Source organism: Nycticebus coucang, chromosome 2 (genome assembly GCF_027406575.1).
Source record: "Nycticebus coucang isolate mNycCou1 chromosome 2, mNycCou1.pri, whole genome shotgun sequence".
In the NCBI taxonomy this organism is placed as follows: domain Eukaryota; kingdom Metazoa; phylum Chordata; class Mammalia; order Primates; family Lorisidae; genus Nycticebus; species Nycticebus coucang.
This window is the reverse complement of record NC_069781.1, coordinates 95,209,088-95,233,669: the sequence shown is the minus strand read 5'-3', so window position 1 is coordinate 95,233,669 and position 24,582 is coordinate 95,209,088. Positions and strand designations below refer to the sequence as shown.

The following is a 24,582-nucleotide window of genomic DNA, read 5'->3' as shown; positions in this document are numbered from 1 at the left end:
TCTGATGTTAGTCACATGTGGGGCTAGGTAAGAAGCAAATGCCATTCTGATGGTGAGGACAGAACATACTGTGCGCCAGGCACCCATCTAGCTGCTTTACATTTGCTGCCTGCTTAATCTTTACACCGAATCTTGGAGGTAGATACTAGTATTTTTACCTTCATTTTGCAGAATTAAACAGACATGGATTCTGTGGTTTCCTCCTGTGTTCTGGTCCCAGCTCAAGGTTCAGCAAACCTTTCCTGTACTAGGCCAGCTCATAAATATTTTACACTTTGCAGAAGATACAGTCAGGGTTGCAACTACTCAATTTTGCCACTGTAGCATGACAGTATCCACAGACAATCTGCAGACAAATGGCTGTGACTGTGTTCCATTAAAATTTCATTTATGGATGCTGAAATTTGAATGTCATGTAATTTTCATAGGTCATGAAATATTATTCTTCTTTTGATTGCTTTATAGCATGTAAAAATGTAAAAACCATTCTTAGCTTGAGGGCTATACAAAACAGGTGGCCTGAGGCTTTAGTTTTAGATTTAAATGAGGACATTTCTGCCCCCAATAGGGTGTAAGTATCAGTCACTCAGAATGAATTGATTTATTATTGCTACAATGCAACTTTTAGAATTTGAAAAAAGTTTTTATTTATTTATTTATTAAATAAATATTTATAAATAAATTTTGTAATTACCAAACTCTGGAAGCAGGCACCGCACCTGTAGTGTGCTGCTTCATCTATAAAATGAAGATAAGAATTTCTTCTTTATGAATAGTAAGTGATAAATATGTATATTGCTTGGCAATATAAAACCTTATTTATTTTAGTGGTAGAAATCATGTCATTTGGGGCCGGGCATGGTGGCTCATGCCTGTAATCCTAGCAATCTGGGAGACCGAGGTGGGTGAATTCCTTGAGCTCAGGAGTTTGAGACCAGCCTGAGCAAGAGTGAATCCTGTTTCTACTAAAAAAAAAAAAAAAAATGGCAGTGCCTCCTGGCTCAAAGGAGTAGGGAGCCGGTCCCATATGCTGAAGGTGGCGGGTTCAATCCCAGCTCTGGCCAAAAACTGGGAAAAAAAAAAAAAATGGAGAAAGTAGCTGGGTGTTGTGGCTGGCACCTGGAGTCCCATCTACTTTGGAGGCTGAGGAAAGAGGATCTGTTGAGCGTAAGAGTTTGAGGTTGCTATGAGCTATGATACCTCGACACTGTACCCAAGGGGACAGAGTGATTCTATCTCAAAAAAAAAAAAATGTTATCATGTCATTTTGAAATGCTATGCCATGGTATGCAGGAGAGCAGATAGATGGCACTTGACCATAAAATGTTGGTAATGATGTTGGTACAAGCCCTGCAAAGCACTTTGGAACCAGGTCAACTTGCATTTGCACTTCTTGGCCACGTAAGCTTGTGCGAGTTATTTTTCTCTGTGAGTGTCAGAATCCTCATCTATAAAATGAAGATAAGAATTTCTCCTTTATGAATAGTAAGTGATAAATATGTATATTGCTTGGCAATATAAAACCTTTTTGGCTGCTTGGGTTTAGTAAAAGATTAGCTCTGCGTGTTTATCTGTTAGATTCCTGAACCATACTCTTAGCTCCGGGTCCTTTCAGACTATGTAATATTTCACCTGGTGAGTTCTTTATTATAAACACAAAAAATATTTATTTTTTAATCATTAAAAATATACACTACATAAAAGAGAATATAACAAGAATATATACAATATATGTATCTTTTAAAGGATAATTGACAAAACAGCCATAACCTTTTAACTCTACTCAGGAATGAGAACATCCCCACCCATTCTTAAGTCTCTTCTAAACCTCCTGCCCTTCACCTGCCTTAGGTATACTCTTTTGAATTTTCAGTTAGTTATCTCGTTTTGCTTATGAACATACTTCATACATATGTATCAGTAAACAATGTATTGCTTTACTTTTGTCTATTTTCACTTTCATTTAAATGGTCTCATACTCTATTCTTGTGTCTTATTTTTTATCTATCAACATTGTTATTTCTGAAGTTCTTCCACACTGATGGACATAGCCATGGGGCTTCATTTTAACTTTTGTATAATTAATTTTCTAACATCTGAGCATGCTACATTTTCTGTATCCATTTTTCTGTTGATGGACATCTGGGTTATTTCCAGGTATTTTTTTTGTTTCATTTTTTTTTGAGACGGAGTCTCAAGCTGTAGAGTGCTGTTATGTCACAGCTCACAGCAACCTCAAACTCTTGGGCTTATGCGATTCTTTTTGCTCAGCCTCCCAAGTAGCTGGGACTACAGGCACCTGCCAGAACATCTGGCTGTTTTTTGGTTATAGTTGTCATTGTTTGGTAGGCCTGGGCTGGATTTGTACCCACCCACTCTGGTGTATGTGGCTGGCGCCGTAGCTGCTTAAGCTACAGGTGTGGTGCCTGCTTCCAGAGTTTTGTAATTACAAAGTTACTTGGGCTTGAATAATTCCCCCAGACCAGCGGTTCTCAACCTGTGGGTCATGACCCACAGGAACTGTATTAAAAGGCTGCGGCATTAGGAAGGTTGAGAACCACTGCCTTAGACTAAATACAAACCTAAGTGTGGAATTTGCTGGGCCACAGAGTTTTACAACTTTAGCTTTTCTTGGAAAGTTCAGTTTGTTTGCTAAAAGGGTTGCTTCAGCTTATATTGACACCAACTGGCAAGGGTTCCCAGTGCTTCATATCCTTTTTTCTTAAACTCTTAAAAGGTGAAGTATAATATATAGTCAGAAAAGGGTCCAAAGGACAAATGTAAAGCTCAATGAATTATTACAAGGCAAACAAGCCTGTAACCACTATTGGGGTCAAACAGAGAAGGAGCATGCCTCAAATCCCTTGCTATGCCCTTCCCTCTTCCCCAAAAGCAATCATGTCTTCATCTTTTAACACCTTAGTTTTGTTTGCTCTTTTTGGAAAGCCATAGAAATGGAATCACATAGTGTGCATTCATTATGCCTGGTGTTTCAGTACAATTTGTGTTTCTATAACTGTGTATCAGAGACTGGGTAATTTATAAAGAAAAAGAAACTTAATTTTCATAGTTTTGGAGGCTAAGTTCAAAGTCAGGGAGCTGCGTCTGGTGAAGGCCTTCTTGCTGGTGGGGACTCTCTGCAGAGTCCCAAGGGCTCAGGGCATCATGTGGTGGGAAGGCATGAGCATGCAAGACTGAATGTACTCATGCCGGCAGAGCCCTCATGACTTAATCACCTCGTAGAAGCCTCACCTCTTGATACTATTATATTGAGGATTAAGTTTCAATGTGACTGTGGGGTGGGGGAGGACACTTGAACCATGGCATCTGGCTTATTTTTTTTCAATTTTATTTTTTTGTGATATTCATTCATTTTATTGTATGCAGCTTTAAGTTCTTTGTTTTCATGGCTGTATAGTATTCCATTGTCTACCCAATCTACTGCTGATAGACATTGAGTTATTTTCCTGTATTTTTCCATTACACATATTACTATTATGAAAATTTAATAGTGCAACATGCACTAGTTTCTGTTGCATGTATAATTATGAGTGGTATTGTTGTATTGTAGGGTGTATTCAACTTCAGTGGATAATGCCAGAGAGATTTCTAGATTAGTCCTACTAAATTGCTCTTCTAACAACAGTCTACGAGGGTTGCTTTGGCTGCACATCCTCACTAGTTCCTATTTTTGTTAGTCTTTTTGATTGTATCTACCAGATGGATATGTTAATGTTCCTCACAGTTTTAATTTGTATTTTCCTGATCTTTAAGAGATTAAGCACATTTTCATGTAGTTTTGGGCTATTTTGACGTCCTATTTGTTAAGTGCCTATTATGTCTTTTGCCTATTTTTTTCTGGGTTATTTTTTCTTTTTAACTTTTCATTTATTGATTCATAGGAGTTTTATAAAATATTCCAGGTAGTAGTCTTTTTCTGGTCATACATGTTGCTGACATCTTTCTCCACACTGTGGTTTGCCTTTCCTCACCCTGGACACTAACTCGTGAAGACAGAAGTCTTTGAGTTTAAGGGCGCATCCTCTGGAGCTGTGCAGCGCTGGCATCCTGCTGCCATCTGAGGTTGGGTGTTTGTGACTAGAACTAGATGCTCATCAGATTTAGGAAGGACAGGAAAGTGGTCAGAGACCACCTAGTCAAGGAAAAATTATTCATTTTACGACATAAACTTTCAAATGATAACCTTTCCCAATTTGTTCCCAGACTGCGTACAAAAAAAGGGTGTGCTTTAAAATCAAACTTGAATTTTAAGAATGAACCATGTGTGGCTTATAAAAAAGTGCTGACAACTTAATCAATGATGAAAAGTGGCTAGCTCTCTAGATCAGAGGAGTTCTAATTAGTCGGTGGCAGAATGAGGGCCTTTCAAATAAAGTGGGAAGTCTGCCCAGGAGCAAAATTGATCTCTGAGGCTGTGCAGGCACACAGCTGCTTTGGCTCTGGTCCTGGTTCACTTTGACCTCACTCTGTTCTCGGTTTGGGTCACTAGGCTGAAGTTCTGCACTGAGGACTGTCCGAGTGAGTTGCTGCTTAGTGACATGTTGGCTATCAGAATTTCAGTTGCTTTGAAACAACTTTAGTTGAAAGGATGAGTGTATAAATGAGTGTATGTATTTGTGAAATGAGAGAGAGAAAGTGCTCCATAATAATTTTTGATACAATTCATTTTATTTTTTGGTGAAAGGTATTACTTCAAGAAGTTATAGGAGAGATATGCAGGGAGAAATAACTGTGTGCATTTAGGAAATGCCATTTCCCAATTCCCATTTCCCTGTCAGTATAGTCCATAACTTTCTTGAGTCTACTGTTACTTTATCAAAAGGAGAAATGATTATAATGACTGTGTCTTGAAAAGAATGGAATCCAAGAAATGACTAATGATAGCAATTGATAGATTGCAAAGGCCCATGATGTGCTGATCAGGATAAATAAAGAAAGATGTCCCTTGTATATTTTACAGTGAAATTTCAGAACTAAAACTGAAGAAGAAGACCTGACAGGCTCTAGAAAGATTGTATTTTCCTAAAGCATGAATTCGAGTTAATTCCTCAGAGGTATTCTGTAAAGGATGACTTTAAAAATTCTCTCTTCTATTCAAAGAAAAAGGTTGCATATGTAACAACCTTCCCTTCCTTTCCCAAGTCCCTAAGGATTAGAAAGGGGAAAGAAAGAATGCTGTTTTAGATCAGGAGTTCTAAGATGTCACTGGAAGACAGAAAACAGAGGGGATCCCAGGCCGAACACATACGCAGGGGAGGAGTGGCTCTGGGTGCTCCGGGCAACAGATACATGGAGCAGCCATCGCCGTGAATGGGCAAATGCACGTGGAGCAGCTTTGACCCCTTCCTGTGGTTTCCTTATCCTGAATCATGGGCAGCAGCAGGCTTGAGCTGGAGGTGCCCTGTGTGTGGGCAACACCTTGAAAGAACTAGAACTTCAGCTCAATATGAAGTTACTGATATTCTTTCCCTGTGGAACATGCCAGCCTTCTCTGCAACCTCTGGAGGCCACTATATTAAACAGACACATCAGCTATAAAGATGAGTGTCCAACCAAGAATCTTCAGACACTTAAAGAAGCAACAACTCCATAAAAGAGAGATTCTAGGCACACAAAAGGACCTTCCCAAGGGGCAGCATGAATGGAGCCAGCAGGATTGGGCCTTAGCAGAAATGAAGTGGTCATTCTCAGAGGGAAAAGAGGAATTTATGTCCATAAAATAAGAACAGGCTGCTGCTTCAAGACCCACACAGACATTATATTAGAAATTAAATATTCATTATTTTTTTAAAAACTTATGTATGAGATGAAAAGCAGAATGCACATAGCTGAAGGTTAAATGAGGCAAGCTGGAAGTTTGAATTGAGAAACAATTCAAAATGTAGTACCAAAAGGCAGAGGTATAAAGAATGAATTACGGGTTAAAAGACCTGGAGAAGAGACCTAGAAGTTTCAAAATCCACTAACTAAAACCCCTCAAAGGAAAGAAGAGAGTGGTTAGGGGTGGGGAAGGAGGAGGGTGAGGGAGGAAAGGAATCAAGAAATGGTCAAAGAAGAACATGAGTTATTGGGTTAAAAATCTCCAGGGGTGCCCAACCTGCAGTATGCAGGCTGCTTGAGAATTATGTGAGGAATTTTTTGTTTATTTGTGGTGTCTGATAAATATGCACGAATCTTTTTGTATTTCTCATCAGCTTTTGTTTGTGTTTGTATATTTAATGTGTGGCCTAAGACAACTCTTCTACCAATGTGTGGCAGAAAAGAAAAAAGCTTTTCCTCCTGTGGACATTGATCACGATGAAGAAAATGAAGATGCTCCTTAGATGTATCAGAGCAAAATTACAGTACACTATGGGTAAAGGAAAGATCTTGAAAGGCTTCAGGGAGAAAGTACAGGAGATGCTGATGTGATTTTGAAGCATGAGGACTCTAACTTGTCTTAGGAGTGGGGTAGGGTACAATCCACCTCTGGGGAGATGCTTGAGTGGAGATAGATTTAATACTGCCATATCATTTTGCATTTTGAAAATAAAAAATGAATTACTAATGTTTTCCATAGCAAACTCTTCTTGCTTTTTAGAGTTACATAATTATCCTTGGGGAATGATTCTGATTCCTTAGATACATGTGGGATATTAATTATTAGTCAAAGTGGGGTCTTTGAAATGTTCCACAATTCTGGTTTAGAAGTTAGCCCTGAAAGGGCTTCACAGTCATCTATATTTGTAGCCTTTTCCCCCTTGATCTTGTTAACCACCTGGAGGACAGTGCTAGGACTCGTGGTTAAGATTTCTTTTAGAAACAGAGGGCTTTCCACCTTTCCTTGGAAGGGTGGAGCGTTCATTTTACGGCATATCACTTACCCTGGATAACGTTTTTAAATGAGTTGGGAAGAACAGATGCTGAGTTTTATTTCGTATTAAGACTGAATTTGCAAGGGCCTACTTATTGGTTACTTGATACCTTGATTAACTGTATGGGTCACTAGAGTACATGTAGGTTTATGATGGAACAATTAGCTAGAGAACATGAGCTCAGGATTCCTCGTGGTGAGGAAGAAGGCTTAGTCTTACTGATTTCTGTTTATGTAAGGACCTCTCTCTTTATTTAGTTTAGAATGTTGTCTTTTATTGATGAAAAGGACATCATGTTTCTAGTATTTTCTGTTTTAACTTCAATTTTTCTTGTGTAACTTTAGAGGCCAGAGCCCACCGGTTGCTGAATTTAACTTACTGCTGAAAGCTCACACTTTGGAAACCTATGGGGTAGATCCTCACCCATGCAAGGTAATGATCCCTCACTGTGGGTCACTATATAATGATTGTTTTGCTTAAAAGAGAATTAATTGGTGCTCAGGCCTGTCAGAATTCTCTTAGGGTTTTTTCACTGCCTGACCCACGGCCTCTAATTGGGAGGGACACCGTGGGCTGGAGGCTCACGCTGTGGCGGCTGGTTTTCTCCACTGCAGTCTTCCGATTGCTCACTAATTGCTACATGGTGGTGACATTTTCCTAAATTAACATACATGAATTCACTCACCAAAGTGACAGGATCCTGACAGATTTACTTTCAAGGCCAATTGCCAGCAAGAATGCAGTCTTTAAAAATGGGAAAGTGGAAGAACAAAAGAAAGATTTAAAATTACATGTTAGCATCAGGAGTCCTTTCCCTTGACTCATATTATTTGATGGTGTTTCTCTGGAGGGCAAAGTGCAGACCACCTATATCAGAATCACCTGGGTCTCACCCAGAGCCACTGAATCAGAATTCTGGGGCTGCAGCTGGGGAACCTGCTTTTTTGTCAGGCTCCCAGGTATGCTCACATGCACATGCCCAGAAATATTTAATGGAAGTGACACTCTCCTTTCCAGGCATTAAAACTAACTATGCATAATGCCGGAGGTGGCAGGTTCAAACCTAGCCCCGGCCAAAAACGAAAAAAAAAAAAACTAACTATGCATCACCCAGACATCAGCCCTCATCCTAACCTAAGCATTTTTATCAGCCATGCTGTTAAAAATAACAATTTGAGTTTTACTGGAACATTTCTTTTCTTAGTTTGGACCAGCTAATGGTATTTGTTAAGGCACAAGTCCTGTGGCTCTCAGTACACGATGCTCATTAGAAGCACCTTGGGACCTTCATGAACACCTGTTGCCCAGAATGCACCCCCCCACCACCACTAATTACGTCAGGGTCTGTGGGGGTGGAGGCCAGGCTCCCAGATGATTCCAGGGTAGAGAGCTGGTGGTGTTTGTTCCTATTAGTATTTACATCCTCTTGTTCTGCCTACATAATTGGTTTTAGAATATTTGCCAGCTCTCCATTCCTAAGAAGGGCTTGTTTATTCCATTTAGTGAACGAGCTCCTACATAGAAGTTTGAACTTCTCTATTTATTTTATTTATTACTTGGAGACTGACTTGATCTTCTCATTGTTGTTACTCCTTTGCTTTCACTTTTCTATGAGATGCGTCATTTTCCAGGTCTAGGCTAGAACCACAATAAGCTTTTCTGGAGATATTTTTATACTGAAATTGCCAGAAATCCTGTGTGGGTTTGCATCAAGTCAGATTAGCTGCTCAGAGCTTTGGTTTCATTACATTAGAGTGCTAATGGCAACCAAGGACAGTTCGCTCACCTTGCAAAGCAGATACAGAACACAGGCAGCCCTGTCAACTTGGCAGTAGACAGTGATTTGGGCAAAGACAGAGTGATTTTTCTAGAAGGTCCTTCAAGAGCCATAAAGTCCATTCCTCAAAGGAAAAAGCTACAAAATCGTGGACCTCCCCCAAATTTTGGAAGGCCTGCTCTTAGAAGTTCCACTTCAAAAATTTAGTTTATTGCTACAGTCATTGGAATTAATATGAAACTAACCTGGTGCACAGATGAATAAGTATACCATGTATCCTTTTTAAAAATTTTCTTAATCCCAATAGGTTTTTTTTTTTACTATTTTTTTTCAGGATTCAACCGGCACAACAACATTTTTAGGATTCATTGCTGCAGGCTTTGTGGTATTTCAGGGAAATAAGAGAATCCATTTGATAAAATGGTGAGTACCTCTTTGGAAAACTGGCTTACCATTTTTCTTTTTCTTTCTTTTCTTTTCTTTTTTTTTTAAATTAAATCATAGCTGTGTATATTAATGCAATCATGGGGTACAATGTGCTGGTTTTATATACAGTTTGAAATATTTTCATCAAACTGGTTAACATAGCCTTCACAGCATTTTCTTAGTTATTGTGTTAAGACATTTATATTCTACACCTAGTAAATTTCACATGTACCCTTGTAAGATGCACTGTAGGTGTGGTCCCACCAATAACTCTCCCTCCACCCATTCCTCCCTTCCCTCTCCCACCATTTTTCTTAACCTTGTTTGCCCTCCTCCCCTGTCTGGCTTTTTTGGGAATTATCAGGTAGAAGGCCTAGCCTTGGAGCTTCATCAGGAAGGGATTTATCATCTGTAATTCAAAGTCAGTCTACGTGCCTTCAGTGGGGAATTGGATTTGTCAGGCTGAGGGATCAACTCAGGAGGTCTGGGTTCAGGGGCTGTACCTTTAGGGAGAAGGTGCCCAGTATCACTGGTAGCCTTTACTGCTCTGGGGTCTTGGGGTGGGTCACGGCAGGTCTGGGTGGGATACAGTTATGAATTTTCTGGAACGACTCAGACCCACTCTCCCCTACTTAGTTCTCTCCTCTTCTGTTGAACCCTTGGTCCAAACTCACCTTTTGTTATCTAATGCATCAGTGAAGATGGTTTGTGCAAAAAGTAACAGGAATGTCTACTCAGAATGGCTTGCAAATACAAAGACTGATCAGTGCACAAACATGGTTGCTCCATGTTGGTTAACTTAATTGCCCGATCCCTCTGTGAAGAATTTAGACCTCTGTTTTCTCCATCCCAGGGTGGTGGCTTTTGTCCCCAGGCTCGTGTTCCCCACAGCAGTGTCCAGAGCCTGGAGAAGAGCAGCCCCTTTCTACATGTCTCCTTTTAAAATAGAGGTAACTTTTTTAGAAGTCTGTAGGAGACTTCCTATGTGTCTAATCGGACAGAATTTGGTCACATGTGCAGACTCTGCATGAAGGAGAGGCCTTAGGAAGGATAATGTTTAGGTCATGTCAGTAAGAAAGTAGGAGGCTGGAGCTTGGTAGGTGACCAGCAGTTTCTGCTGTGTCCCATTAAGGGACAAATGGCTTTGGTAAAGAATGAGGAAGGCTGAACATGAATGCAGTGGAATATCGTAAAGGCTCTGTCTCCTTCATACCTCTAGCCTTACTCAGTTTCTTCTTTGGTGGTCACTGACAGGCTTATCACCCTTGTGGCTTATTGGCTTGTGGGCTCACCCTGAAGACTCCTTGGGTCTGAGTTTCTTCTCGACAGGCCAGTGGGTATCTTTGGTCCAGGGTGGGATATGCCCCCTTGCACTTACCTGAACTTCAGTGTCATGGTTCTGGTAGCTTCTAGCTTTCTCCCAGCACCTCTTTATCAAATCCCTTCCCTTTCTTAGCACCTGCCTTCCTTTCCAACCTTCTGTAGTAATAGTCAGCTAATGTACACTCCACTCCCTACATCCCTGCCCTTTTGTAGGATCAGCCCTCCCTCCTAAGATCCCAATTTTTCTAAATAGCTTTTTTTCCCTTCTGTCATTGCCTTTCACTCAATTCATACTTCCTTTTGCGGGGAGGCAGGGTCTCACTCTGTATCCTAGGCAGGAGTGCAGTGACATCCCTGCAGCTCACTGCAACCTCGAAGTCCTAGGCTCAAGGGATCCTACTGCCACCAACCTGAGTAGCTGGGCCGACAGGTGTGCATCATAACACCTGGACAATTTTCTTATTTTTTGTAGACCTGGGTTTCATTCATGCTCAGGCTGGTCTTGAACTTATGGCCTCAAGTCATCCTTCCATGTCAGCCTCTCAGAGTGCTAGCATTACAGACTTGAGCCATTGCATCCAGCCAAATTAACTCATACTTTCGACTCCCTGTATGCCCATTTGTTCTCTTCTTCCGCAATTAGCATTCTCCACACTCTTATGTACCTTTAATACACCACTTAACTTCTCTGAGTCTCAGTGTAGAGATGCATAAAATGAGGATTGGTATATCTGGGGGCCTGGGGGGTGGGGAAGGGGAAGGGACAGGAAGGAAACAAATGGAACAGTGTGTGCGAGAATGCTTTTTAAATCTGGTGTGCTTTGTGAACCAGAAAGTGTAATTTACACATAGCATGTTGGTGTCATCCAGTGTTCTTCTCTAAATTTTCAGTACCTTGCAAAGAAGCACTAATGTCAGTCATCTTCAGTCCATTCCGGAACAGTTTCCCTAAGGGATTCTTACTGATTTGGGGGGGTGGGGGGCCTGTGTAATTTGGGAGCTTCCCCACCTTGCACTAGGACTGCAAAAGGCAGGGAGGCACTGAAGGATGTTAGATCCTCAGGTCTCTGAATTGACTGAGCCCGGGAATAGCTGGGTTAGAACCTGTTGTGGGTCAGGGCAGGTTAATGGCAGGTATCCCTCCCCAGTGGGTCTCCTTTTCTCCTGGGTACACCGAGGAGTGGAGGTGGCTAATCTCCGGGCCACGTTCTCTGGCATCTTCCTCTTGTCTGTATCTTGTTGGTGTTTCTGGTGCAGTGCTGACGCAGACTCCACCCTCCTCGGCTTCTGCTCAAGCGTGTGTGTTTGTAACAGCTATGTGCATGTTACTAAAACAAATTTTATCCTAGATTTTTTTTTTTAATCCAGAGAACTTTGTCACTCTCCCAAATTACCTACCAAGGTTAAAAGAGATTAACGTGGCTTAGGGTCATGTCTCACTATGCTGGGAGTTAGATCAAAGGAACAAAAATAGAATTTTCTCCTCTCTTTCCACGTATCTTCTCAAGGAAGTGACCTGTGTCTCCATGGCAGGCAGATTTCCATCAGGCAGGTCCTTAAGATGAAATCTAAAGTCACTATTTTGACCTCAATTTGTCATTCTTCAAGTTATTCTCATAATTTTGAAATTCTCAGTATATAAACACAAATCTTCTGTTAACACGGAGAACAGGGAGGAGAAATTTTCAGGGTGGTGGATATGCTTCTTGGAGATGGACGTGGAAGGATGAGAAAGTCAGTCCCTGTGACTCCATGTCATGTCATTTGCAGAATCTGAAATAAGCACGTTCTTCTACTTTGCTAAGGGGGCTTGCAGTTCCTCTTGGTCACTAATATCCACAAACATGCTAGAGCTGTTTGGAAGAAAGATGCAGCCTCACTGTAAAACAATGGCATAAATAATTCTGAATTGTCTGTGGATCCTCTCTTGGGAAGAAAATTGCTGTATAATTCACTTGGGGCTTTCTGCTGTTCATTAGACCTGTACCGATGGTAAGATAATCTTGTTTCCTTGCAGTCTGCTTGGCATTTTGTGAGCTGGTGGATTCCTATGGGAAATACGGGTACCTTGGTTAGCTGCCATTTTTTTTTTCTTCTCACCCAGAGATTTTCTTTTCTTAGGCCAGATGTCTGCAAATTGAAGTTTGAAGGGAAGACATTTTATGTGATTGGCACCCAAAAGGAGGTCAGATACTGCTTTTCTAACTACCTGTTGTTGTGTGTGCGTGAGAGAGATTCAAGATCAGGCATGCCTTTAGTGTTATAGCCCCCCAATACTGTCACTTTGAAATCTGTGATGGTAGTAGAAGCTATATGCTGAAAACATTTTAGAGGTAGACAAACACTGGTTTTGTACATTTAAGAATAAAGTCAGTGAGCAATGCTGATTGTACACCCCTGTGTGAAAAATAGACTGGGATAGACTTGAGAAAGAAAAGATGAAACCTCTGCCTACCTTTTTTCTTATTTGCCAAAATTCATGAAATGAATGAAGAATACTTGCAAAGTTAAATATCAACCAGTGCTGGATGGAGTATTTATAAACAGTCTAGAAGTCCTGATAGTCTTAAAGTAAAAGCACTACCAGGTAAAGGTTGTGGGTTCACCAGGGTTGTGGGTTCCCTGGGGGGTGGAGGGGAGGCCATTACCGAATGCAAAGCCTCCGAGCTAGTTCTGCAAGTCTGCACATTTTCTTGATCCTAGTTTTAGCTCAAGTACTGGTTAGTTATTCAAGGATGGCAAATAAGTTTTTAAAGTAATTCAAGTCTGACAGAGAGATAGGTGATGCCTGGAGTGTTGAGGATTGTGAGGCTGCTTTTCTTTTTATCAGAAACAGGGCCTAGATAGATGGGTGATGTCTGCAGAGGCTGAGAGAAGTGGGGAGTACCATTTCACCATCGCTTTAAGGAACATAGTAAAGGGATAACTTCAAATCTGTGTGGCTGGAAGCGGGATACAAATGGTAAATACCTGTGGAAAAATCATTAACTGTATTTAACCTGCCTTTTTTTGTCTTGTTATTTTTTTATTAGAAAAAAGCTATGTTGGCATTCCATACTTCAACACCAGCTGCTTGCAAACACCTCTGGAAATGTGGGGTGGAGAACCAGGCCTTTTATAAGTAAGTAGCTTTTCTTCAATTTATCACAGGCTGTAAAATCACCCAGGCAACTCCTTATGTATTACAAGGGCTGCATAGTCATTTCTTGTAATAGAGTTCTTTTTTATTATATTCAAGTGAATTATAAATGTGGTGACTCCCAGCCTGACCAAGTCCTCACTGAGCTTTATTTGGGGTGTTTCCCAGAGAATTGCTGTGGGCTAGTGTGTGTGAAATTGATGTTTCTATGAAATATGTCACAAAATCAATTTTTGTTTAGGTAGCCCCCAGAAGCAGACCTTGAGATAGAGTTTAGGGCAAGAAGCTTATCTGAGATGTGGTCAATGGATATACAAGCAAGAGGATGAGTGAGAGAGATGGGAAGCCAGCAATGTAGGTTGCATTACTAAGCAGTTAACTGCTGTGGGCAGCTGAGCTCAGCTCTGCTTGGGAGCTCTGAGAGACTATAATGTGCCTTAGAGTTCTCCCGCTGGTGGGCAAAGTAGGGATGCTGTTTATCTACCAATTCTCTGTTCATTTTGATTGAGGGCTGCTTTGAAAGGCAGAGTTAATACTCTCTAGTACTTCTGGTTTGTTCTGAGAGTGAGTCCAATGTGCTCTCACAACTAAAAAAAGAGACCTTTGGCAGAGACTCTCATGTGTTCCTAGAAGGAAGGCCTCAGTGCAGAGAAAGGACAGCCAGGGTTTATGGGTGGAAGGCTGTCAGAGTCTAGGATCATACACAGGGGAGTTAGGAGGGGGAGATCCTTCTGGGGATAGAAGGACATCCTGGCCTGAGCAAGGGACCAAGGTAACAAAGTGGAGGGCATAGCTTGGGGAACATGAAGGTAGATGAGGCAGAAAAAGAGGCGATGAGGGCCAGGAGGTCTTGGGGCAAAATGCTGGAGCTCAACCAGCATGAAAAGGCAGCAGAGGTGCTGATGGTGATTGCTTTGAAGGCCCACAGGCAGCCTGCAGAGGGAGCAATGAAGAAGTACCCGACACACAGGCCTCCCCAGAGCCACCTCCATGAGTCCTCTTTGGAAGGATTTTGGCTCAGCCTTGAAAATCCTGTAGTGAAATCACAGGGTCCCTATCAAGGAATAACTTACAGACATTAATTCATTATCTTTCACATTTGCTGTTTCATCACATGCAAGGCAGTCAGTTGGTAGATGGAGCCAAATAAACTCAAAAACAGATTTGAAAAGAGGTGGAGGGAGAGAAAAAAAACCGCAGTCTGGAAAATCTGTTTTGCCCCTTTTGGGGTAATGTAGATTAGCTGGGAGCTAGCAAGGAGGGCAGTCTGATAATTCTGTTATTGCCTAGGTCACCTAAGCATGCCAGAGAAGTCCCTTCAGGCATTTGTGGATGCCAGAGAAGACCCGGGGGAGGGTTGAGCTCTGAGCACAGACTGCATGCATTTGACAGAGCCCTTGTATCAGCACCCCTACTGTAGTCAGGCCAGCCACCCTGCCTCACCCACTGGGACTTCTAACCTCTAATATTTGTGCTGATCTGAGACTTGCTGGAAACTTTCTCCTTTATCCTAAAACCATCCTGTTCCTTAGGAAAAAGGGGAGATGCCACTTGCTGTGGCCCAGCTGTGTAGCTGTGGACAGGTCCCTGGAGCACTGTCTGGCCTCATTCTTCTCACCTGTAGAATGAGGAGACTGGAACTGACCTGGGCACTGGCTTGCATCATTGTGGCATAGCATGAGGAATGTGGGCTTGGATATAAAGGGGCGCAGGTTGGGATTCAACTCTGTAGCTTACTAGCAGTGTGGCCTTGAACAAAGCTTTTAAACTCTTTGAAACTCATCTTTATTTTTCATCCATGAAATGCAATTGGTAATACCTGCCTTGCAGTGTTCAGTTTTGCCAGGCACATTAACCCATCTATAAGTGGCAGCCACTGCTGTGACTTCAGTTACTGACCCCTCTTGCTAATGGTGGGAGTTTTTTGAGTGCTAGTGGGATGCAGGCCCAGTCCCTTTAATGTTGAAGTCTCTGATTCTGATAACCTCAGGGGTGGGAGCACCTGCTTCCTGCATGGCTCCTCCCCTTTCCCAAGCAGGGGTCCTGGACCTGCGTTTCACTCTAGTTCCCTGGCACTGTGTTTGAGTGGTTATAGCTAGAAGAGTGAGGCTCTGATCTTTTTTCTCGGCTTTGTTTCTTCCGTTTTTACTTCACCTGCATGGGAGCAGGAAGGCCCTGTGGCTGTTGCCTGTGAATTCCCTAGTGAGCTTTTAAGGCAAGAATGTGCTGCTGGTTGTCACCTGGCCCAGGGCCACCGATCTTTTTTGAAAGCCCTGGCTCTGACATCTGCTGCCTGGGAACTGAGCCCAGAAGCAGAAACTCTGATTTTCCTGCCTACTCTGGACCTCAGGGGATCCCCACACAGACTTAGTCACCATTTAAAAGCTTCCTTATACCACATGTTGTCTGTCAAGGTGCTGCCAACCCACAGCACGAGAGCTCATGCCTGTAGGCGCTGGTTCCCTGAAAGCACACTGGGTGCATTGAAGGGTTCAGTGGATCACTGGCGTTTTCATTCTCTGAATCTTTATTTCATACCTGTTTTATGCTGGACATTGTGCTGGGCACTGGGGACATGGTAGAGCCTCAAGTGACACATACTATCTCCAATTTGGTATGGAATTGTGTATAGAGGATAAAGGTCAATCAGTTCCTCATTTGGAATTTGGTGTGCAAGAGGAACAATAATATTATAAAAAAGAACACAAGCTAGCTCCCTAAACCAGTGCCTCTCGCCCTTTAATGAGCACATGAATTACCTCCCCTCTGGGGAGGGCTTGAGTTTCCATATGTCTAATAAGCTTCCAGGCCATGCTGTGCGGTAGGTCCACAGACCACACTTTGAGTAAGGAGGTTCTACGCCAGTGGTTTTCAGTCTGGATTCACATTTGCATCACCCAGGGGAGCTTTGAAAAAATACCAGAGCCATGGTCCTTGCATGCTTGCCCAGCCCCAATTCAATCATAATCTGGAATTTCACCAAAACTTGTGCACAAGTGTTCATAGTAGCATTATTCATAACAGCCAAAAAGTAGAAACAACCCAAGGGTCCATCAGCTGATGAATGGATGTATGCACTATGGTAGATAGTGAAATATAACTTAGCCATGAAAAGGACTGAAGTACGGACACCTACTACAACATGGACAGACCTTGGAAACAGTACGCTGAGGGAAAGACACCATTTACAAAACACCACGTGTTGTAAGATCCCATTGATATGAAATGTCCCAGATAGGCAACTGTTGCTTAGAGCTGTGGGTGAAGTGAGGAGGGGACATGTGGAGTGATTGCCAGTGGATACAGATTTTTTTTAAAATGACAGAATGAAATATTTCAATATTAGATGGGGTGATTAGCTTTTTTGATCATTTTTGAAAACTTTGTACATTTTGGTGGGTTTTAGTTTAATTCACAATCTAAAAAGGTGAACTTTATGGCATGTTCATTATATCTCAATAAACCTGTTATTTTAAGAAATCTGGTTCGAAGTGGAAATGTATCAGTTTCATTCCATTTAGAATGATATTGGCTGTGGGTTTGTTGTAGATGGCTTCCATCAGTTTAAGAAATGTCCCATCTGGCTTTGCACCTGTAGCTCAGGCGGCTAGGGTGCCTGCCAGTAGCTGGCAGGTTCAAATCCAGCCCAGGCCAAAAAATAGCTGGGTGTTGTGGTGGGCACCTGTAGTCCCAGCTACCTGGGAGGCTGAGGCAAGAGAATTGTTTGGGTCCAGGAGTTTGAGGTTGCTGTGAGCTGTGACACCAAGGCACTCTACCCAGGGTGACAGCTTGAGACTCTATCTCAAAGAAAAAAAAATGCCCCATCTATTCCTATTTTCTTAAGTGTTCTTGTCAGAAAAAGATGCTGAATTTTGTCAAATGCTTTTTGTGCATCTATTAGGAGGATCATATGGTCTCTGTTTTTGCTTCTATTTATGTGGCGAATTGCATTTATGGATTTATGTTGGACCGACCTTGTATCCCTGGGATAAAGCCCACCTGATCATGATGTATAATTTTTTTTGATATGTAGCTGTATTCAGTTTGTTACAATTTTATCAAATATTTTTGAGTCAATATCCATTATTGACATTGGTCTGTAGTTTTCTTTTCTTGGTGGGTCCTCTCCTGGTCTTGGTATCGGTTGTGACAAGGATGTCCACTATTGCCACTGCTTTTCGCCATAGGGCTGGAAGCTCTAGCTAATGTAATTGGGCAAGAGAAGGTTATCAAGGGTATTCAAATGGGGACAGAGGAGGTCAAACTCTCACTCTTTGCAGATGATATGATCTTCTACTTAGAAAATACCAGGGACTTAACCACAAGGTTCCTGGAAGTAATCAAGGAATGCAGTAACATCTCAGCTTACAAATCAATGTCCACAAATCAGTAGCATTCATAGATTCTGTAACAATCAAGCTGGAAATCAAATCAAAGGTACAATACCCTTCATGGTAGCTTCAAAAAAATGAAACACCTGAGAATATACTTGACAAAGTATGTGAAGAATCTTTAAAGAGAGAATTATGAAAAAAATAGACATTATTAAAATGTCCATACCACCCCAAACTATCTGAAGATTTAATGCAGTCCCCATCAAAGTACCAATGTTATACTTTGAAGAACTTGAAAACATAGTACTTCATTTCATGTGGCACCAGAAAAAACCCTGAATAGCCAATGTAATTCTGACAAATAAAAGAAAATCTGGAGGCATCATGTTGCCAGACATTAGGTTATGTTACAAGTTTACAGTGATCAAAACTACACGGTCAACAAGATAGAGATGTAGATCTCTGGAATCGAATAGAGAACCTAGAGATGAACTCAGCCACATATCACCAGCTGATCTCTGATAAACCAAATCAAATCAGACATGGAGAAGAGAATCACTACTTAATAAAGAATGCTGGAGAACTGGTTAGCTATTTGTAGAAGACTGAAACTGGACCCACAACTCTCACCACTTACAAAAATTGACTTTGGCTGGATAAAAGATTAAATTGAAGATACGAATGATAAAACTTCTAGAAGAAAGTGTGGGCAAAACTCTTGAAAAATTGGCTTGGGAAGAGATTTTATGAGGAAGACCCCGTTGGCAATTGCAACAACAATAAAAATAAACAAATGGGACATCATCAAACTAAAAAGCTAAAGGTAAAACAACTGTATGTAAAGTGTACAGACAACCTTCAGAATGAGAGAAAGTATTTGCATAGTATGAATATGACAAAGGGCTGATAACTAGAATCTACAGACATCTCAAACCAATCGATAAGAGCAAACAATCCCATTTTTTTTTTTTTTTTTTTTTATTGTTGGGGATTCATTGAGGGTACAATAAGCCAGGTTACACTGATTGCAATTGTTAGGTAAAGTCCCTCTTGCAATCATGTCTTGCCCCCATAAAGTGTGACACACACCAAGGCCCCACCCCCCTCCCTCCGTCCCTCTTTCTGCTTTCCCCCCCATAACCTTAATTGTCATTAATTGTCCTCATATCAAAATTGAGTACATAGGATTCATGCTTCTCCATTCTTGTGATGCTTTACTAAGAATAATGTCTTCCACTTCCATCCAAGTTAATACGAAGGACGTAAAGTCTCCATTTTTTTTAATGGCTGAATAGTATTCCATGGTATACATATACCACAGCTTGTTAATCCATTCCTGGGTTGGTGGGCATTTAGGCTGTTTCCACATTTTGGCGATTGTAAGTTGAGCTGCAATAAACAGTCTAGTACAAGTGTCCTTATGATAAAAGGATTTCTTTCCTTCTGGGTAGATGCCCAGTAATGGGATTGCAGGATCGAATGGGAGGTCTAGCTTGAGTGCTTTGAGGTTTCTCCATACTTCCTTCCAGAAAGGTTGTACTAGTTTGCAGTCCCACCAGCAGTGTCAAAGTGTTCCCTTCTCTCCACATCCACGCCAGCATCTGCAGTTTTGAGATTTTGAGATGTGGGCCATTCTCACTGGGGTTAGATGATATCTCAGGGTTGTTTTGATTTGCATTTCTCTAATATATAGAGATGATGAACATTTTTTCATGTGTTTGTTAGCCATTCGTCTGTCATCTTTAGAGAAAGTTCTATTCATGTCTCTTGCCCATTGATATATGGGATTGTTGGCTTTTTTCATGTGGATTAATTTGAGTTCTCTATAAATCCTAGTTATCAAGCTTTTGTCTGATTGAAAATATGCAAATATCCTTTCCCATTGTATAGGTTGTCTCTTTGCTTTGGTTATTGTCTCCTTAGCTGTACAGAAGCTTTTCAGTTTAATGAAGTCCCATTTGTTTATTTTTGTTGTTGTTGCAATTGCCATGGCAGTCTTCTTCATGAAGTCTTTCCCCAGGCCAATATCTTCCAGTGTATTTCCTATGCTTTCTTGGAGGATTTTTATTGTTTCATGCCATAAATGTAAGTCCTTTATCCATCTTGAATCAATTTTTGTCAGTGGGGAAAGGTGTGGGTACAGTTTCAGTCTTTTACATGTAGACATCCAGTTCTCCCAACACCATTTATTGAATAGGGAGTCTTTCCACCAAGGTATGTTCTTGTTTGGTTTATCGAAGATTAGGTGGTTGTAAGATGTTAGTTTCATTTCTTGGTTTTCAATTCGATTCCAAGTGTCTATGTCTCTGTTTTTGTGCCAGTACCATGCTGTCTTGAGCACTATGGCTTTGTAGTACAGACTAAAATCTGGTATGCTGATGCCCCCAGCTTTATTTTTGTTACTAAGAACTGCCTTAGCTATACGGGGTTTTTTCTGGTTCCATACAAAATGCAGAATCATTTTTTCCAAATCTTGAAAGTACGATGCTGGTATTTTGATAGGAATGGCATTGAATAGGTAGATTGCTTTGGGAAGTATAGACATTTTAACAATGTTGATCTTCCAAGCCATGAGCATGGTATGTTCTTCCATTTGTTAATATCCTCTGCTATTTCCTTTCTGAGGATTTCATAGTTTTCTTTATAGAGGTCCTTCACCTCCTTCGTTAGGTATATTCCTAGGTATTTCATTTTCTTTGAGACTATGGTGAAGGGAGTTGTGTCCTTCATTAGCTTCTCATCTTGACTGTTATTGGTGTATACAAAGGCTACTGACTTGTGGACATTGATTTTATATCCTGAAACATTACTGTATTTTTTGATGACATCTAGGAGTCTTGTGGGTGAGTCTTTGGGGTTCTCTAAGTATAAGATCATGTCGTCAGCAAAGAGGGAGAGTTTGACCTCCTCTGCTCCCATTTGGATGCCCTTTATTTCCTTGTCTTGCCTAATTGTATTGGCTAGAACTTCCAGCACTACGTTGAATAGTAAAGGTGACAGAGGACAACCTTGTCTGGTTCCAGTTCTAAGAGGAAAAGCTTTGAGTTTTACTCCATTCAGTAAAATATTGGCTGTGGGTTTGTCATAGATAGCTTCAGTCAGTTTTAGAAATGTGCCACCTATGCCTATACTTTTCAGTGTTCTAATTAGAAAAGGATTCAGGATTTTATCAAATGCTTTTTCTGCATCTATTGAGAGGATCATGTGATCTTTATTTTTGCCTCCGTTAATATGGTGGATAATGTTTATGGACTTGCGTATGTTAAACCAGCCTTGCATCCCTGGGATGAAGCCCACTTGATCATGATGAATGACTTTTTTGATGATAAGCTGTAATCTATTGGCCAGGATTTTGTTGAGAATTTTTGCATCTATATTCATGAGTGAGATTGGTCTGAAATTCTCCTTTTTGCTTGGGTCTTTTCCTGGTTTTGGTATCAGGGTGATGTTTGCTTCATAGAATGTGTTGGGGAAGATTCCTTCTTCCTCAATTTTTTGGAATAATTTCTGCAGTACAGGAATAAGCTCTTCCTTGAAGGTTTGATAGAATTCTGGAGTGAAGCCATCTGGACCAGGGCATTTTTTGGTTGGAAGATTTTTTATTGTTTCTTTGATCTCGGTGCTTGAAATTGGTCTGTTCAGAAGCTCTATTTCTTCCTGGCTAAGTCTAGGGAGAGGGTGTGATTCCAAATATTGATCCATTTCCTTCACATTGTCAAATTTCTGGGCATAGAGTTTCTGATAGTATTCAGAGATGATCTCTTGTATCTCTGTGGGATCAGTTGTTATTTCCCCTTTGTCATTTCTGATTGAGGTTACTAGAGATTTTACTTTTCTATTCCTCTTTAGTCTGGCCAATGGTTTATCTATTTTATTTATTTTTTCAAAAAACCAACTCCTTGTTTCATTAATTTTCTGAATGATTCTTTTGTTTTCAATTTCATTGATCTCTGATTTGATTTTGGATATTTCTTTTCTTCTACTGAGTTTAGGCTTAGATTGTTCTTCTTTTTCCAGTTCCGTAAGATCGCTTGTGAGATTGTTGATGCGCTCTCTTTCTGTTTTTCGAATGTAGGCATCTAAAGCGATGAATTTTCCTCTCAAAACTGCTTTTGCAGTATCCCACAGGTTTTGGTAGCTTGTGTCTTCATTATTGTTATGCTCAAGGAAGTTAATGATTTCCTGTTTTATTTCTTCCTACACTCACCTGTTATTCAACAGAAGATTGTTTAATTTCCATGTCTTTGGGTGAGGTTGAGCATTTTTGTTAGAGTTGAGTTCCACCTTTAGTGCCTTATGGTCTGAGAAGATACAAGGTAAAATTTCAATTCTTTTGATTCTGTTGATATTTGTTTTGTGTCCCAGGATATGATTAATTTTGGAGACTGTTCCATGGGGTGATGAGAAGAATGTATATTCTTTATCTTTGGGGTGGAGTGTTCTATATGCGTCTGTCAAGCACAGTTGTTCTAGGGTCTCATTTAAATCTCTTATATCTTTGTTTAATTTCTGTTTAGAGGGTCTGTCCTGCTCTGTAAGAGGAGTGTTAAAGTCCCCTGTTATGATGGTATTATCAGTATCATATTGCTCAGACTGAGTAAGGTCTGTTTCAAGAATCTGGGAGCATTTAAATTGGGTGCATAGATATTTAGAATTGAAATGTCTTCTTGTTGTATTTTTCCCTTGACCAATATAAAGTGACCATCTTTGTCTGTTTTGACTTTAGTTGCTTTAAATCCACATGTATCTGAAAATAAGATTGCAACTCCTCTTTTCTTCTTAATTCCATTTGCCTGAAAAATTGTCTTCCAACCCTTGACTCAGAGCTTTAATTTGTCTTTTGAAGCCAGGTGTGTTTGTTGTAGACAGCAAATAGATGAGTTGTGTTTTTTAATCCAGTCAGCCAATCTACGTCTCTTCAGTGGGGAATGCAAGCCATTAACATTTATTGAGATAATTGATAAGTGTGGTAGTATTCTATTCATCTTATTTTGTGAGAGTCCATTGCTTAGTTTTATCTTTTGCATCAGTGTGGAGGTTAGGTTCTGTCCTTTAATTTCTGAGTTCTTACTTTGCTACTGATCCATTGTGGTGGTCTGTGTGCAGAACAGGTTGAAGTATTTCCTGTAGAGCTGGTCTGGTTGTGGCGAATTTCCTCAATGTTTGTATATCCGTAAATGATTTGATTTCTCCGTCAATTTTGAAGCTTAGCTTAGCAGGGTACAGAATTCTGGGCTGGAAATTGTTCTGTTTAAGTAGATTAAAGGTAGATGACCATTGTCTTCTTGCTTGGAAAGTTTCATTAGAGAAGTCTGTGGTCAATCTGATGGATTTGCCCCTGTAGGTCAACTGGCGCTTACTCCTGGCAGCTTGCAGAATCTTTTCTTTTGTCTTGACTTTGGACAGGTTCATCACAATGTGTCTTGGAGAGGCTTGGTTAGAGTTGAGACGACCTGGGGTCCGATATCCCTCTGAAAGCAGTGTGTCAGAATCTTTGGTGATATTTTGGAAATTTTCTTTTATAATATTCTGTAGTATGTTTTCCATTCCTCTGGGGCATTCTTCTTCCCCTTCTGGAATTCCTATAAGTCGTATATTGGAACGCTTCATAAAGTCCCATAATTCTGACAGTGAACATTCTGCTTTCTCTCTCTTCTTTTCTTCCTCTTTTACTATCTGAGTTATCTCAAGAACTTTGTCTTCTACCTCTGAAATTCTTTCTTCTGCATGGTGTAACCTGTTGCTGATACTTTCCATTGCATCTTTAAGTTCCCTAATTGACTGTTTCAGTTCCTTCAGCTCTGCTATATCCTTTTTATATTCTTCATATCGTTCATCTCTGATTTGATTCTGTTTTTGTATTTCCTTTTGGTTATTTTCCACTTTATTAGCAGTTTCCTTCATTGTTTCCATCATTTCTTTCATTGTTTTCAACATGTGTATTCTAAATTCCCTTTCTGTCATTCCTAACATTTCTTCATAGGTGGAATCATCTGCAGTAGCTACCTCATGGTCCCTTGGCGGGGTTGTTCTGGACTGGTTCTTCATGTTGCCAGGAGTTTTCTGTTGATTCTTCCTCATGAGTGGTTTCTTTTATCCGTTTCCTTGCCCTAATTTTCCTTTCACTTCCTCTTGCTCTTTAAGTTCTCGTGCCTGTGGACTAAGGGTTGCAGGACCAGAGGGGTGAGAAGGTTGAAGAGCAAGAAAGGGATGAAAGAAAGGAAGACCAAGTGATAAGAAAAAAAAGAAAAATAGAGAAAGGAGAGGGAGTGGGTAAAAGGAATATTGACAAAAAGAAGAGAGGAACAGAAAGAGGGAGACCGAACAATATAGGTGTACAGTAGGGTACTTTGACACAACATTAAAAAAAACCACCTTCGGGGGGTGCCCTGTTGGGTGGTTCCCTTGAGGTCAGCAGCTCTTTGCTAACCTGATCAGACACAGTACCACACCTTCACCCAGTAGAGAGTAAAGACAAAAATGCTATAAATCAAACCAAAACAAGCAAATAGAAAACTTTACGGGATAAAATTGGGTGAAAAACCGAATAATAGCAGTAGAAACACTAGCAGAAATGAAGTTCTAATTACTGAAAAAGACAGCAATGGGAAATTATAATTAAACTAGAGAAATTGAGAAAGAAAAAGGATCTGTATGGAAAACGTTGAACTTATAAAACACAACAACATCAACAACATCAAAATAAAC

The 24,582-nt window shown here is 40.7% G+C and overlaps 1 protein-coding gene across 3 annotated transcripts in view; it reads left to right on the top strand.

Moving 5' to 3' along the window:
- The window catches only part of FRMD3 (FERM domain containing 3), a 293,188-nt gene that overhangs the window by 207,159 nt on the left and 61,447 nt on the right, over nucleotides 1-24,582 (top strand). For all 3 annotated transcript variants that reach the window (XR_008376912.1, XM_053576329.1, XM_053576319.1), the window contains exons 7-10: nucleotides 7,220-7,307; nucleotides 8,987-9,075; nucleotides 12,523-12,586; nucleotides 13,434-13,522. Coding sequence is in view for 2 of the 3 variants with exons in the window: in XM_053576329.1 (XP_053432304.1) it covers nucleotides 7,220-7,307; nucleotides 8,987-9,075; nucleotides 12,523-12,586; nucleotides 13,434-13,522 (330 nt within the window). In the remaining variant the exon portion in view is untranslated. The remainder of the gene's footprint in view (nucleotides 1-7,219; nucleotides 7,308-8,986; nucleotides 9,076-12,522; nucleotides 12,587-13,433; nucleotides 13,523-24,582) is intronic.